We start from the raw sequence: 17,651 nt of genomic DNA, 5'->3' as shown, positions 1-17,651 counted from the left end.
ACTTGTCTTCTTCAATCGGCCATCATCCCTTTTAGCCGTGTCTCCTGCCACAGTCCACTCCTCTTAACAGACAATACGATCCACGAGACAGATTTTTTTTTTGGTTAGATCGCGTAAATATATAAATGTGGCGTTAAACCCGCCACCACCCGGCACAGCCAACTAGTAAGGGTTGTCACGTAAACAGAACGTGCCAATTCGTCACTAGTACAGCACACCGATGTGTTGGAGAGCCAAGCCACAACATTTACAATCTGAGTACGACGTTTTGCCAGTAATTAAAACTAGCTTCATCAGGCGACAGCCAAATTTGTGTGCTGTACCAGCAACGAATTGGCACGTTCTGTTTACGTGACAACCCTTACTAGTTGGCTGTGTCGGGTGGTGGCGCGTTTAACGCCACATTTATATATTTATGCGATCTAACCCAAAAAACCTTGTATTTTGGATGATATTGGTCGCGAAAGCCTAAGTGTTAAACAGACAGTATGTCTTGATTTGAATCTTTCTTGACTGCAGGAATCCATACTCTTTGGTTCTTTCTGTCTCTGAAAAAAATTAGAAATTTATCATGAATTCATAGGTTCTTCTTTACATCTCTCTGCCATTTCTAAAAGTTCCCATCTCCGCATTTTTCATTTCCGTTGTTATGCTTTCACATATGACACCATATCAGGTATATGCACAGCTACCCTACAAACCCACTGGCGGTGCTAACCCATTGGGGGAGCTAAGCACTCATTATTTTTTATACGTGTTAAGTAACCATAAACATTCTACGCGAGACAAACTGCGTAACTTAATTACATTTGAATTATTTTTAGGTTTTTTCGGTAAAGTCACGTAGGTAAAACATCAAAATTAATGAAAATAAATTATTTTATTTTCATTAATTATTTTATTTTATTTTCATTAATTTTGATGTTTTACCTACGTGACTTTACCGAAAAAACCTAAGAATATGATTCCTTGCAGTCACGAAAGCTTCAAATCTAGAATTTGAATTATTATTTAATGGGGTACATTAATTATAATTACTTTACACGTGGTAATGGAATTAAGAGCTTTTAAAATTGTATTTAGATCTTTGGTTCTCCCGTTTTTTCAAATCTTCAATGAGCTAGTTGGGGCCCTGTGCTTGTGCTTAGTTTGCCTCATGCCACCACCATATGTTCCTGTATAACTACCTTAAGTGAGTACTTTCATCATGATGTGTTTCCTAAGGCTGTCTCGTAAGTTCCTGCACACTTGCGAGTGGTCTCCGTTCAATGCCAGACTTGCTGCCCACGTACCTCGCAAGCTCCCGTCGCGAAAACGAAAGCTTCATCTCCCAAGCTTTGCAATCCTCGGCATGACATGAAGCTCACCGCTGATCTGGCTCTCAGTTGGAGGATCGGTTGAGGATGAAAGCAGAGAAACACTGCACTCTACCAAGTGCTCCGCCAATGCACCTGCTCCAGTAATCCGAAGATTGTGTGGGGTTTTTTTTTTATTGCCCATCCTGTGCTATGGGGCAGGAAGAATTGCAAGAAAGTCAGGGTACAAGCATGTGTGAGCTGAGTTTATCCCTGTCATCTCTCCATCTCGGTTGTGAGATTAACTACCTCATCTGGTATGTAGGAGGGCATGGGTTCGATCCCGACCCTGATGCCTGTATATTTGGAGTTTGCATGTGCTCCCCTTGGTGGTGTGGATTTTTCTCCGGGGCCTCCGGTTTTTCCCTCCACATTTAGAATCAATGTGCGTTTAGGGTATTTGGCTGCTATAAATGTCCACATGATAAGCCACTTCAATGCATCAGGTGACTTCTGACAAAGTGCTATATAGCTGTGGGCCTTTCCTGGTAAAATAAAAAGTGACAAATAGCTTAATGCCTGGGCCCATCTTTAATTGCCTCTGTTAATTCCCCCCCCCCATTAACCGCTCCATGCTGCACTCCAGTCTCACTCTCTTCCCACCCTCCCTGTTTCCCATGCCTCCCTCCTCGTTGTCGCTTGCCGTGCCACCAGAAGTGATCGGGGTTGCGGAGCTCTGCAACAAGATCAACGGGCCGTGGTTCTCCAAGTTTGACGAGGACCTGGCAACGGCTTTCTCCATCTACTGCGGCATCAGCATCGCCAACGTGAGTACGCAAAGAAGCCAGCGAGAGATGCACGTTTCCTTCCGTCAGCTACCGCCTGCGATACGTGCGCAAGACTTGAACCGCGAAACAAAAAAGTGAATCGCAGGTACAGCCCTGCAATTTTCTGCTCCATCTTCTTGGTTCCTTCGGTAAAGTCACGTAGAATGGAAATAATAAAATTATTTTTAAAAAACACGTAGAATGGAAATAATAACATTATAAAAAAAGACACGTAGAATGGAAATAAGAAAATAAGAAAAATAAAACATGTTTTTTTTTTTTTTTTTTTTTTATAAAATTATAAAAATGGAAATACTAAAATAATAAAAATAAAACATGGTTTTTTTATTATAAAATAATAAAAATAAAACATTATGTTTAATAATAAAATTTTAAAAATGAAACATGTTTAATTTTTATTATTTTATTATTTCCATTCTACGTGACTTTACCAAAAGAACCAAGAAGATGAATCCCTGCAGTCACGAAAGCTTTAAATCGAAATTCCTGCTCCATGTCGCTGTGTTGGCGGAGGGGAGCCTTCGCTCGAGAGAGCTGCTTTCGAGAGCCCCCCGAACACAGGGTATGTTCGCTTCATGTCCTCTCACGCTGGCCAGGCAGCTTGGAAAGCGGTGGGTGTACCCACACTTTACCCCACTGCACAACACACGACCCACCGATTGGCTGTCTGAAAGGTGTCACAGACGGAAGTTCGATCTCGGTGAATACAACTACACGCATGCACGGGGCAGTGTGAGGAATTCATGGTACAAGTTTCATCCCTTCAAATGTTGTCCACGTTTCATGTCCAACATAACGTTGGCGACTCGCATCGCACGGAGGTTTGAGAGAGGCCCAGGCGTTCTCCAGCTTCTCAGCTACGATCGTTTCCAATACTTATGTTGTTGTTGTGTGCTGTAGAAGACCACTGGAAGCTTTCAAAAACATTTTGGCATTCACTTTAGCTTTAAAAATTTTCAGTGAAGGTTTTAGGCTTTGAGAAGTTCAGATGTGAGCAGAAATCAAACTCTGCTCGCTGAGCTGCACCACGATGTCGATTCTTAAGTGCATCGATGCAGACATCAAATCAAACGTGAAAGAATGAGTTGTGTTCCACTCACGCATGTTCCACTTAAGGAGTTAAAAACGACCACCCCGCCCCGCAGCCACTAGTGGCTGCTACATTTACAACAATGAGTAAAGAATTTGTCTAATTTTGAATAACAGCGCAACCCTTAATTTCTGGCAAATTCCCCAAATCGCAGGGAGAGTGAATCGTTTTGCCTCAACAATAGACTTTGCATTTATTTGTTCACTTCGAACAACAAGAGGCAGTTGGTCAGAGCCAGAGGAAGAGTCTCTCATTTTCTGTTCCTACACCAATCGCTGTGGCACACACCGCTGCTCGCCCCGGAGGGAGCAACAGTGTGCATACTCCATACCGGCGTCGCGAGATGATAGATTCTAGAAGGAAAGTGTAATTTAAAAAGGGGGCGGTTTTTTTGTGCTTATCGCTCTCAGCTGCTGCCACTGCTCGGCTCTCGCTATGAACCAATGTCTGAATCGACTGCCACTGGTGGAACGGACCCCCTCCGGACTAGGAGACAATCACAAGACGCGCAGTGGGTCCTATTCTTAGTTTTTTTCGGTAAAGTCACGTAGGTTAATAAAAGTAAAATAAAAATTAAATAATATAATATGCAGTCACGAAAGCTTCAAATCTAGAAGCAGTGGGCCCTGTTCGCGGGGTTGGGTTTGAGTTGGACTCCTACAGCCGAAAGGCCCCGGATGTGCACAACGAGCCCTTCTGTTTCGGTGTCGTAAACAAATGACGATCGTGAACAAAAGGGACGGACGCTGCCCGTCGTAGCGGTTGGCGGCGCACCGACCTTACCATCGAGAGGTCGCGTGGCAGAGCCGTTCCCGAGGGTACGACCGCCGCGGGGCCCCGCGCTTTGGGGGGCGGATGTAATACTTCTGGATTAGTTTGATGGTGTCGGGGAGACCCACAGTCGGGAGGGGGGGGGTGGGATTTGGGGATTTGTCCTGAGCCCCGACACCCCCCTACGGACGGTCCTGATCGCTTCGCGCGTTGCGGAAGTTTCAATGATGTGGGCAAGTTTCTTGAATCCCACCCACGCAGCAGTGTGAATGGGTTTATCACAGCTGGTCAAGCTGGTTTGCATACACTGTGGGGTAAAGTGTGGGTACTCCCGCCACCTCTCTCCGAGACGTCTGGCTAGCGTGGAAGAGGAGGGCAAATGCCCTCTGAGAGGGGTTTTTGAGGGCTCCTCCTCGTTGGAGTTCATCAGTGGTGAGAGGGCAAATAATTGTCTCGTTAGTAACATAAACCATTAATAGTAATTAAATAATACAATGGGAACACACTTGAATTAAACTCTGCTGTCTCTCCACAACCTCAAATGTAACGTACTTCCATATAAACCTGCGATCGTTGCAAAAATACATGTTATGAAAGGATGTAAATTGCGTGTCAAACCACTGCCCTCAAAGAACCAGGCGATAGTATAAATTATAGAATACCAGTACACTCACCCAGCTTAATAACCATTGCTACAGTGTACATTATAGACTACCAGTACACTCACCAAACTTAAGAACCAGGCTATAGTCTACATTAGTGTTTTTTCTGATTATTTTCCTTATTTTTTATTCATTTTAATTTTTTATTCAAATTTTTCTATCTACGTGACTTTACCGAAAGAAATATGAGCTAACCATTTCAATGTTTTAAACACTGCACATTACAGTCTAATGGGATTTTTTTTGATAAATTTGCGGACGCCGGACCAAACAAAACTCCCATTTTTCACACCCCTCCCTCCCCCCATTATCGTTCCTGCGGTGCGATTACATCAGCATTTTTCGAGTCTCCGTAGGATCCTGATGATGGCTTTGAAATGTCGTGGGCGCATGGGCCCTCAGCCGGCTCGGAGCTCTTAGTGGCCGATGGCGCGCTCAGCGGCTCAGATTTTTTTTTTTGCCGCGATGATGTATGGAAGTTTTTTTTTGTGTGAAGGCGGGTGGATGCATTGGCACCGTCGTGAAGAGGGGTGATCGGTGCCACGATTGTTCATTGTCAAATTGTGCACGTTTTATTTACGGCGTTGACACATCATGTGCTTTTTGTTGACGTTTTATATTTATTTACGCGAGCCGTGTTGGCAATAAATCAAGCTGGGCCACACTTGCTTGTATAAAAACATTACACACCACCGAGCAAACACAAGCATCGATGGATATCCCATATCCTGTTACACTCTGCGGAATCTTTTTTTTTTGTACAATACAGATGAGACATTATTAATCTATGAAATATCACATTTTCCCCCATTCGATATTTTAATGCAGAAATGTCTTAAATTGCTACAAAAAGTCAGGCTTCTGAAATATGTTGACATTGCAAATGACTCTTGAGTTTGTCTCACGATTACAGAGGCCTATGGCTTTTCATTTAATATTTTACACGGTCTCGCGTGTCTCAGCTGATTAACTCCATGTTGCAATTTTTACATTCGTACTTCTGTAATTTGAAAACATTTCCAATTAAGAAACAATTATTCTTTTCCGTTCTGAACGTGGGTGGAAACCCGTATTGCGTTACCAATCACTTCACATTCATGCCGCGCACGTAATCTGCCACTAATTCACCAGAAAATCCAACGGTACTGCCGACACGCGCATTCTCATTCGGTCACGTTCTCATTTTCAATACACCGACGTAAACATGGCAGCGCTTGCCACTTATTTGGCCGAGCCGGCCACGAGAAAGGATTGATTGAAGCAAGACCACCAAATGTTTTTTCATGTTCTCTTAAATGACTTCTTTCCTCCGCTGTGCGCTAACACACACGCGTAATGCGGCGGTTAATAAAGCAGCATTCAAGTGCTCCGGAAGTGGGTCGTATTACGCAGCTGCAATAATAATCATAAATATTCAGGGGGGGGGGGGGGGTTTGCACCAATAATAATAATAATATTGCATGTCTCCCCGAAAGCACTTTGGGGCTGACACGAACACGGGAGGCTTGAGTGTCGCCCGCCGGACTTTTGGGTATTTTGAGAATTTCGGCGGTTTCACAAAGCCCGTGCGTCAGGACTGAAATGTATCTTGGCAGTGCGGCAAACCGAGATCGCCCGTAACGAGGTTGCCCTGACCGTCACACGAGACCTCTTGTGGAGTTGCCCAGTTTTCTGGGTTCTCACCACCGTCTCTCACTCTTCCCCCCCCCCCCCCTTTATCCATCCCACTCTCTCTTTCTCTCTCTGTCCCCAGTCACTGCTGTACAAGAAGGTGGCAGAGGCACAGCAGCGGAGCCAGCTCTCCAATGAGATGATGATGTACCACATGAAGGTAGGTGTGCTGCTACATCGAAAGGGTCCTGAGAACACAACGCGTGGCTCGCTCGCGCTCCGCAAGCCGTCACGTGCGATGATGCGTTGCTTACGAAACAGGTCTACTGAATAGGCTCCATATGCTCCAAATACAAAGATGTACCCTATATCCTTAACACACCGTTGGGGAAAGTGCTTTTAGAGAGCACTTATGAAGGCGGCATGGAAACACAAGGGGTTGGGTGGCCAGCACCATGCCCAGCCACCTTTGTCTTCCCAGTGGCGATGTTTACACATTGCATCAGGCTACTCATTTGAAGCTGAGTCAAACTAGGAGATGCCCCGGACCGGTTCAGCTAATCACGTCACTGGGTGTTGGCCGTGAGCGGGAATCTAAATCGGGATTCCGAGTTCGTAGCGCAGCGCCCTAACTGTTGCACCACCGCTCCCCACATGCTCCATAAATTCTCCGTCACATACGCATTCGTAGAATTATATATTATAATCATAATTAAATCATTATAATACACTCTATATTACAATGACATATACGCTGCAAATCTGTGAATTGAAATAATACTACAATAAGCTCCATTCTATGATAAAGTGTATGTTGTAAAAACAATTATAAAATCATAACCTCCATAAATGCAATAACATATATGTTTTACTTGTGTTTAATTATAAATCTACGATAACAAACTCGTTACCTTCATAATACGATAATAGAAACACGCTGTGCTTATGTAAAATAATAATAAGAATAATAAAATAATCTCCTGAATTATAATATGTACACTGTACTTCTACAGAATATAATAGCCTACGCTGATTCCAATTAACATAGCCATTGATCATCGCTCACATCGTGAAGACATATTAATCTTCCCACTGGGGTAACAAAGCAATATCAGGACCTATTCACTACCCAAGCGCTCATATCAACAATTAATATGCGTGTATGTGTGTCTTTGTTAGTGTAGGCACGTATGGCTGTACACAAAATAAAATGATAATATCCTTTATCATAAAACAACATGTACACTATACGGTACGTATGTAGACTATGACAATAATAATTGGTAACTATTCACATGGCAATTTGAAACTGATAATCGGAATTTTTTTACTCATTGAATTCTTATCAGTCTCCAACTCGTATTTAACTTATCTCTCTGACCTCTGTGTGCTATGGGGAAGAAGCCATTGCCTGAAACGTCGCCTTTTAGAGTTGTTTTTTTCCATTTAAGGCCACTGTTATTGATGAACGTGTTAGGGTTTTTTTTTCCTTTTTCTGGTGCAGCTATAAGCTGCCCATGTTTGGAGCCACTGTCGTCGTCGACGGCGGGACACATATTTGTATAATTTGTTGCGCATTTAGTGACTTCGCATACGCCGGCAACCCACTCAGGGCGGTGTAGAACTATACGCTTGCACCGCATGGGATTTCGAGAGAAACGTCAATGCGTCGGACGACAAATCTCAAGAGTGTTCATCGAGGCAGTTGTAGCACGCGTTCGATTGATGGACGGAATGAAATGACGGCACCATCACGAGGTTGTGTCTTTGCACACCGCTGGCTGAGCGGCGTTTGCATTAGGGCGGCAAGAACGTGTAGATTCGTGCAACACGCGTACAGCCCCGGTGTAATTCCCGTGCGAGAGGAAGGCCCTCTCCCCACGTCGTGTGGGTTGACACATTCCACCATTCTGGCCAGTGCGGCGCAACGGTTATTTGCTGTACCGCCCTCGGCTGAAGACCGTGGCGCCGCGACAGCCGACGACACGTGCTGTTTTGGTCACATTGCTCACCGATCCAATCGGTATCCAGGCTTAAAACGCTGCTGAGCTTCTGAGCGCTCACGAGATGGAGCGCATCGCGGGTGATTTTTAGGCGATTTGGTCACAGGGACAGCAATTCTTGCATCGATTCGTTGATTTAAAAAAATCGATTATCATGCCCGTCATACACCCATCAAACCGTGGGTGGAAGCATGACTTGTTGTAATGGTTTTACATTATGCAAATTATACGCTAATTATATATGTTTATGCTAACCGAGCACTCAAATATATGCAAATGAGAAACAATGCAAAGGAAAGAGTAAAAAGAGGATGGGAAAAAAAACCAAAAAACTAATTAATCAATCAACACCCACGGTTGTGACAATTCATCAAATAACCCGGTAGGCAAGTCGTTACATGCCTTGTACACACACAGACGCACGCGCACGTGTTAGCATGAGCGGTTGATGTGTGTGCACCCACGCAGCCTATAAGCGGAGCTCAGCTGTATGAACCCTCATCGGCTACATTATCTCGGCAGTTAAACATACCTTGGCGCCAATATGCCTGGGTCATCATCATTGTCGTTTTACGAAAGGGTTTTTTGTTCGCATTCAAGTGGAACAAAAAAGGGAATTGGGGCTTACGCTGATGAAAAAAAAGTAAGGAGAGGCTTTAGCCTTTTCTAATAATAACAATAAAACATGTGTTATGATGTTCAAACACCAAGTAGATACCATTGGAACCTCCTTTGCCAGTAGCAAAATATGATAATTGTTTTTTTACCCTTTTATCTGGCAACAAAACTGACACCTTTTTTTTTGTGCCTTTTGGCTTCATCTGGTCCAACACCATGTGAGACTAGGCTCTAAGAAAAGCTGTCTCGGGTGTGGCCCAATCAATTTCAAGGACGGTGCATACATTATATCAGAGTTGTGTTTTTTGTTTGCATTCCGACCGCAGGTATTGTGGTCAATGCAAACATGACTCCTTGTAAAAAAAAAAGGTGTCAGTTTTGTTGCCAGATAAAAGGGTAAAAAAACAATTACCAAGTAGGTAACCTATTGCAAGGCATCAAATCTGCATTAAACATTCAAACTTGTGGCAAAAAATATGTACACAAGCATGCTCTGATAATATAGGCATTGTCTTCAAAACTGATTGGCCTGCACCAGACAGCCTTTTTCATGGCCTTGTCTCTGCACCGGTGCCAGACCAGAGAACGCCAAAAGGCGAACAGTCCAAAGGCAACGCAAGCATCAAAGTGTGAATTGCTCGGGTTGAGCAGGCGCAGATCTATGGGACCTTGTTTGGTGGTATCAAAATGATGGAAAAAAACCCAATAATAGATTATTATTTTAATCCTAGGAACGTATCCTCATACACTTAGTTTTTTTCGGCAAAGTCACGTAGGTAAAAATAAATAATAAAAATAATTTAAATAATAATAGAAATAAAAACTAATAAACCACGACGTTTCGGAGGCAACACAAGTCTCCGTCATCAGGTGGGACCGTCACAGCTCGATTTACTGTAACCAGTGAGGCAAATCTACAGTAAATTTACAGTCAATTTAGCTGTGACGGTCCTACCTGATGACGGAGACTTGTGTTGCCTCCGAAACGTGGTGATTTATTATTTTTCTATTATTATTTCTATTATTTTTATTTTTATTTATTTTTTACCTACGTGACTTTACCGAAAAAAACCTAAGAGTATGAATCCTTGCAGTCACGAAAGCTTCAAATCTAGAACTTATCCTTCTCTCTAAACGACTCGAGCACAATGCCCTCCACGCAGAGCCAAGAGTAGGACTTGGCCATTCATTTGGTAGAAACTGCTTCGGGTGGAGGGGGCGTGGTGCAGGGTATGGGGTGGCGAGTGATAACTTTTTCCACCAGCTCAATGTGACACCACATTCAATGCCCCACGAGAGATTGTATGGATTTTAATTTCGCGGCGATGTTTATATATCCATGGAACACGACCCGATTGAAGGGAGGGCTGGGTTAGAGTCAGACTGCTCCAAGCTCCGCAACTTTTTCTGACGTTTTCGCACCGCGAGCTGAAATGAGTTAAAATAATTTGACCAGGCCAATCACTCGCAGACAGATTTTTTTTTATTCCCGGATATATATATATATATTTTAAATAAATGAACAGCAAATTATCTCGTATGTCCGGATAGTCTTACTGTGCATTATTTGCCCGTACTGCACCATGCTAGCCAGTGCGGGTTGGTGAATGGCGCCAACACTACCGGTTGAGATATTGCTCGCCACCGATACGTGCCATGGCTGCCGATCGACCTCGTGCCGTCGGGTTCACAGCGCAGTAACATAACCCACCGCAACACCGCTCCAACCGTCAATTTAAAAATAATAATAATTCCTCACTCGGGGAAATGCATGTTTTGTACCTTTTGACAACGTTCAGAGAGTTGTCTGCGATGCCCCTAACGTATAATTCCATTCGAATGGCTAAACGTGTGACAATGACCGCTCACACTTTCATTTGCCGCCTCAATTGAGCGATCGCCTCGCGCGATGCGGTCATATCATTTCCAGTGATAAACAACTCATTCCACGGTCCGTGTGATTGCACAACAATCGATATCTCATTGCAGCTGCTGGATTGCCAGCTCAGCATATTAAGCACGAAGCTATCTATACATACAGCATGTATGTATAGATATGTTGAACTTCTTTCGCACCCTACGCAGCCCACCGTGCTAATCGGAGGTGCTGTGGAGGGACAACAGACAGCGTATGGGCTGAAGTGATTTTTCTGGACGTGCCCAACATCAGAGAGAGAGAGAGTTCAAGTCGTGATAGCAATAATTTCCGTGCGTTTGTCCATCCCAAACATTGGGATGTTTGTCCACTTCCATTTACGAGTGTGTGTCATGTGGGAGGGACCTCAAAGGTCTGCACAGATGGATTCAAGAATCCAAATCTCTACATGAAACGCTCAACCTTTCCTCACATAAGTGCTGGATTGAAATAATGGGGCGATGTGCCTTGCTCAGCCAGATTTGGTCCCATTTAGGTCGACTCGGCATGAATTATTTACACAGACGGTAGAAAAAACAAGCAAATAGAATATACACACAATAAGTGATCGCACCCAAGATAACGTCCACCATTGAGATGGAGTGATAACATCGATTCGGATAGATTGTTGCATTGGCGCAACAGCTTTTGGAGGCCTTAACCCAGCAGTGGATGGAGCGCGACTGCTGATGCTTTCGGTGATTGTGACGGCAATGATGAAATACATGCCGGGCCTTTATTTACCCCCCCCCCCCCCCAAAAAAAAATGTAACAAAGCAGAGTTTGGATTGCCCTTGACGGATTGCATCAGCAATGGACGTGCGGCAACTGCTGACGTGCGTTTCCGCTGTGGCCTGTGGGATTGGAGGCAATGTTTATGGCAAAATTAGCCGGAGCCCAGGTGATAACGGCACTTACACCCACACAGAGAAGGACCTTGTTCATGGGTAATGCGCTTCCCCATTGTTGAGCCAAGGCCAATTGTTGCGCTCTACGTGAAAGGATAATGAGGTAAGTGGAGTAGAATTGTGTGGATGGGGGGGGGGGTTTGCGTGGCTTAAAACATCCACGTGGATTAGGGGATCTCGTCCGGAATAAATTAAATTACAGCTCTTCAATCTGTTTGCCCCTGTAGAAGCCACTGAGGGCCGAAAATCAAAAGAATTATGAAGAGAATGATGTGTAACTTGATTGAATTATACGACTCGATTGACAGCATAATTGTGTGTATCAGGCGAGAGTCTGAATAGGCGTGCGTGCATGGTTAGTATGAGCAGGAGCGGTTCGTACAGTGGGGTTAGCATGCTGCCCACATGAACCTGGAAACCCCCGAGTTCGATTCCCCCACCACAGCTGAAATCAGTCGTGAGTGATAATATGAGCTGATCATGACCTCCCCCTCATTCACCAACCCAAATGATAAAACACGATGTGGGGAAGCCTTCATCCATTGGTGGATTGACAATGGTCCAAATTAATTTTACGGGTTTAATGTTTCCATTTACTGCATGTCCATCTTCTAAAATTACCCCAGTAAACATGCCAACGTTGGGGCAACGTTGGCATTCGGTTGCGACCGTTTGATCGCCGTTGACCCCCAACGCTCCATGTTTCGTGGGACTGCGTTCACTGACAGACTTCTTGAGTAGGCCTCCTCACGGTTTTGCCTCCATTGCGACTCAGTGACGTGTTATGATTGGAAGTTGTAAAAGGCTATTCGAGAGTGAATTATTTGATTCGCCTTGTTGTGATTGTAGCGGTCTCTCGTGGCAGCACGGTGCTCATGGGAAGACCATTGCACGCAATATACATTAATTGAAAATACCGTACAGTTATCGACTCTTGCGTGCACGATCTGATGCATGCATATGGGTATAACAATGTATTGTAATCGATTCATTCGAAGATAAAAATTACTTATCATCGAAGATAAGTCATTTTTTTCTCAGAAGATTAATCTAAAAAAGGTAATTTAAAAAATGCTACTTTTATATTTATTTTATGCGGACGCTTGATACACAAATGGAAAACTCTGCAGTCGTGGTGCGACTGTGGTCATCTAGAACAGAGACCGTGCAACGTGTAACGACGCAATGCCCCGATCCACCAATACCAAGGAGACGTCACAGCGATAACCTCCGCTGCTCCTGACACGGCTTTCTCGCTTGACCACCTGAACGTGCATTTTTAACTGTTGCTCTGCATCTGCATCAGCAGCCATACGAAAGAAGAAGATATTTTATTCACATTATTCACTCCTCACCTTTCTTATGCTATTCGTTGCGCGCGGTTGCAACTTACTCAGGTAGTGTTCGTGGCTGTGGTCATGATGGGTCTCTTTTTTCATTCCCGTTGTTCCGTGCTCCACCTGTACCGTTCCCGTTCTGCTGTAATGTGCACCGATGCCTGCTTGAGGGCGATTTTGGCACGTAGAATGAAGATTGACTGATTATAATCGATTCAACAGTTTGGCCTGATTGCCTTTTAACTTTAGATTTGAAGCTTTCGCGACTGCAAGGATTCATATTCTTAGGTTTTTTCGGTCAAGTCACGTAGGTAAAACATTAAAATTAATATAATAAGCCGCATCATCTCTACATAACCAAAAGGCTCAGTCCCTTTTACATGCACCTTTACATCATCTGCACCTAGTTTACACAACAAAGGCTCATTCCTAACAGCGGCTTCAGCCGCACCGAACCTCACAAAAATAATGTTCAGGGCCTACCTTGGCTCCTCCCACCCTCGACCAGTATATATAAAAATACGGTTTTCTTGGAATTTCTCTCACTTGATACAGCTATCGTGCTGTGACTGTTCCACCTGAAGACGGGGGCTTGTGTTGCCTCCGAAACGTCGTGATTTTTATTTTATTTTTATTTTACTTTTATTAATTTTATTTTTTTTACCTACGTGACTTTACCGAAAAAACCTAAGAATATGCCTTTAAACTTCTACATCTGCCACGAACCCAGGTGTCGCCAGAGGAGATGAACAAGGTGCTCAACTCCAGGATCCAGATGGTGACGGACATCCACCCAGACTTTGCCAAGTTCACCTACACTCCACGCTCCCTGGGCGAGGACCAGACCATTACGGTAAACTACGCGGGCCACCCTGTCGCGAGGCTGGCGGGTATACCGGTCGAGAACGATACGGCCGTTCCTCCTCCTCCTCCTTGTTCCTTCTCCTCGTGCTCAGTCGACGCTTTTGCTTCTTTTTCTCTTCTCGACCCCCTTCTTCACCGGAATCAACGTCCCCCTCCACATGAAACGGTCACCGTGGCTCATCCCTCTCCGCTCTGCTCTCAAAACTCACTCGCATGTTCACCTCAATCTCCACCTCATATCCGCCGCCTTGACTTTTCCCTCTTCATATTCTCATTGTATGACCCTCACTCATTCCCCATTCATTCAATGCACTCGTCATCATTTACCGTCGTCATTTTCGCTTTCACCGAATTTATGCATCACAGATTTTCCCATTACTTCCTCTCACCTATTTCATTCACCTCATCTCCGCCATCACACGCATGTGTACTGTTGTTAATTCTGCGTAAAGCGCCTTGGCGCTATATACATTCTTTTGGTTCTTTCGGTAAAGTCACGTAGAATGGAAATAATAAAATAATAAAAATAAAACATAATAAAATAATTCTCACGACGTTTCGGCCACAACGCAAGCAGCCGTCCTCAGGTGAAGAACAGGTCTGTCGATAAGACAGAGTCTGAATGACACGTCCTGGGCTTGGAGCGTCTATTTAAGCTGGGAGGGAGGAGGAAGAGCGCCTGTCTTATCGACAGACCTGTTCTTCACCTGAGGAAGGCTGCTTGCATTGTGGCCGAAACGTCGTGAGAATTATTTTATTATGTTTAATTTTTATTATTTTATTTTTTCCATTCTACGTGACTTTACCGAAAGAACCAAGAAGATGAATCCCTGCAGTCACGAAAGCTTTAAATCTAAAGTTATATACATTCTTTTAAGATGAGATAAGAACCATGCGCGGTAGCCGCGTGACTCGTGCCGCTGTCAGGGTGACGTAGGGCGATCGGCATGGGTCCTGAAGCAGGCGGTCGGGCAACTTGCGGCTCCGGCGCCGTGGCAAGCGACCCTCCCAGCGGTTGCTTCGTTGCGTCATTTATCAAGGACCGCCACCTTTCTCGTATTCGCCCACAGTGCATTGCGGCGGTTCTTGAAAATTTGCATTTTTGGTACCGAATGTGAAACAGAAATAGCTCTTGTTATTTTGGTTGCCCGACCCCTGCCCTTGAGCAAGGACTGAAATTGCCCCCCCCCCAAGCCCTGTGCTTGCACACCAACCCGGCCCATGGGGCTCGGTAAAGTTGCACTGCCCGCACACCAGAGAGCCACGGCAGTGTACTGAGCCAGCACTGGCGAGGTCCTGGGTTCGAAATCGAGTTTCAGCCTCTCCCTCGCTCTTTCTCTCTCTCTCCAACCCTTCAAACTTTGCTTCATAACTTGCTCTGATTCTCATGAATAATCGCCTTTTTCCGGAGTGTAAATTACAATACATCTTCTTAGGTTTTTTCGGTAAAGTCACGTAGGTAAAACATCAAAATTAATGAAAATAAAATGAAATAAAAACAAAAATCACGACGTTTCGGAGGCAACACAAGTCTCCGTCATCAGGTGGGAGACTTGTGTTGCCTCCGAAACGTCGTGATTTTTGTTTTTATTTTATTTTCATTAATTTTGATGTTTTACCTACATGGTGACTTTACCGAAAAAACCTAAGAATATGATTCCTTGCAGTCACGAAAGCTTCAAATCTAGAATTACAATACATCTCCGGATCCTCCCGTGCCAGTTCAAAGTCTTAAGTTCCACAAAACGTCTGCCAGTCCAATCCTCCAGGGGCATCAATGCACTTCATTATCTGCGTCTACATATGTAGATTGAACTTCTTTTGCACCGTACGTGCCTTCCTAGACCTCTTTTCACTTCTAGAATTATTGTTGATTAAAGAGCACCCTTTCCTTATGATCTTATCATATGAACCGGCTTCTGAAATTGTGAGATTACGGTGTCAACCTAGTCACCAAAAACTGCACCCACACACCAAATATACATTAATATTAGGTGTTTCTCTTTATTCAGGAAATTACAACTCCTGAGAATGAAAATATTAGTTTGAGTGGCATGTTGTAAACACTCTGCAGGGAATATTAAATATGTGTCCCGGGTGTGTATAGCGGCCTACTGCCTTAACTTCAAATGTAGTTCTATGACATCGTCTTCCAATGCTATTTTCTGACAGCATGGGGCACTGCTGCGTGCCATGAATCAGAATGTAAGTTTCTTCACCTCGTGACATTAAGTTTCAAATTTAACTCGGTGACAATTCAAGAGATGAGGATGAGTCTCATTTAGTCTGCCAGGGGGTGATGATTCATGCGTACAATCCTAATTGAGTAATTTGTGGTGAAACGTAATTTGGAATATTTTGACGCTGACATGACAGCGAAAGCACAATGGGAATATAAATGGATATTCCTCGAGACATTCCATTGTATACTATGGTATCGGCTCTCTTGCAGAACAAAAAATACAATTTCTGACTCGCCACTGTATGATTATTTAATCTTTTCTGTACCATGCGCCACGCCAGCTGAGAGGTGGGGGGGGGGGGTGGCGGTTTGGGGGGGGGCAGGCCGAGGGGTTCCGCGTGGAGCTTTGTGAAGTTCAGAGCGGAATGCATGAGGTTGCGGTGACCAGTCGCTTCGAGGGAATGCGCTCCGGCTGAACTTTTGAGTGTTAGGAGCATTGCCAGTTTGGCGGCCAAACGCCAGCAGCAAGCGAAACGTTTCAAACCATGGACTTGAAAAGCCTGAAGCTATGTGATGTTATTTTCATCTTTTCATTAATTATGCAAGGTCTCCTTTGCAAAATGAGATCATGATATCTCAATATGGTCCTTCATGCTCATTAGTAAAAGATGTACGAGGGTGTTTCGGTAAGCCAAGAGACTTTGAATAATTTAGTCGTCTAAGTGGAATTTTGGTTAAAAATTGCATGGTGAGTAGAGAATGACTTTAAGAATCGTGAAAACATTATAAGACGCTTTTCCACGTGACTATCAGAGTTGTCACCACATTGTGGCCTCATTCTTCAACTTAATTTCACCCTCAGTGGCAAACAAAAAAAGTGCTCCGCCCTTCTTATTTGCTGCTTTACAAGGGCAGTCGTATTTTTAATCGCACGGTGGGTCTGCCATCAAATGGAAACATCTGCATTTGGGTGTCGGGGTCATTGCCCCGTTTACATGCAGTTGTTTCTTTACCACGATAACAAAATTATCCACAACCTATTTACTTCCTGAAACTCTCTTGTATGTTTGTATTTTCAATTTGTGGTCAGCGTCTACCACATCTTTCGGCAGTGTCCTGGACTCTGTGCTCACACAACTGTTTGACACTTGTATTAGAGTGAACATGGCCCTCTGTTTTTTTTTTTGAGCGATTTCTCCTCTCATGTCCACACACCCCATTCTGGCACAACACCGCTCGACTTTTATCCCTGGATTCCAATCACGCGGTTGCTGGCTTAGGGTTGGTCGGCACCGCTCAGATGCATCTCAAGGCCCGCTGCCTTCACGCGTCCGCCAGTCGGTCCTGGCTTTGGTGTTGGCATGGAGTGCCGGTAAACGCACGCCACCGAGCGCTGTAAGCTGGCCCCCACTTCCTCCCCCCGCCCCCTCCTCCCCCGCAACAGCTTAGCTCGTTGGGCACGTTTTTCTTTTGCAAAAAAATAAACTAAAACAACAAAAAAATATGTTTTATTGCAACCAAGTAAGGCCCCACTGAGCTGTCTAGCT

At 44.4% G+C, this 17,651-nt stretch overlaps 1 protein-coding gene across 1 annotated transcript in view; it reads left to right on the top strand.

Annotated features, from left to right (window-relative positions):
* The window catches only part of PDE2A (phosphodiesterase 2A), a 199,608-nt gene that overhangs the window by 160,952 nt on the left and 21,005 nt on the right, over positions 1-17,651 (top strand). Inside the window, exons 18-20 of the mRNA XM_078601020.1 lie at positions 2,010-2,122; positions 6,420-6,497; positions 13,789-13,911. Of these exons, the coding sequence (XP_078457146.1) occupies positions 2,010-2,122; positions 6,420-6,497; positions 13,789-13,911 (314 nt within the window). The remainder of the gene's footprint in view (positions 1-2,009; positions 2,123-6,419; positions 6,498-13,788; positions 13,912-17,651) is intronic.

The sequence above is a fragment of the Lampetra planeri genome, chromosome 15 (assembly GCF_965212315.1).
Source record: "Lampetra planeri chromosome 15, kcLamPlan1.2.h2, whole genome shotgun sequence".
NCBI lineage: Eukaryota > Metazoa > Chordata > Hyperoartia > Petromyzontiformes > Petromyzontidae > Lampetra > Lampetra planeri.
This window is presented reverse-complemented; position numbering and strand designations above follow the sequence as displayed.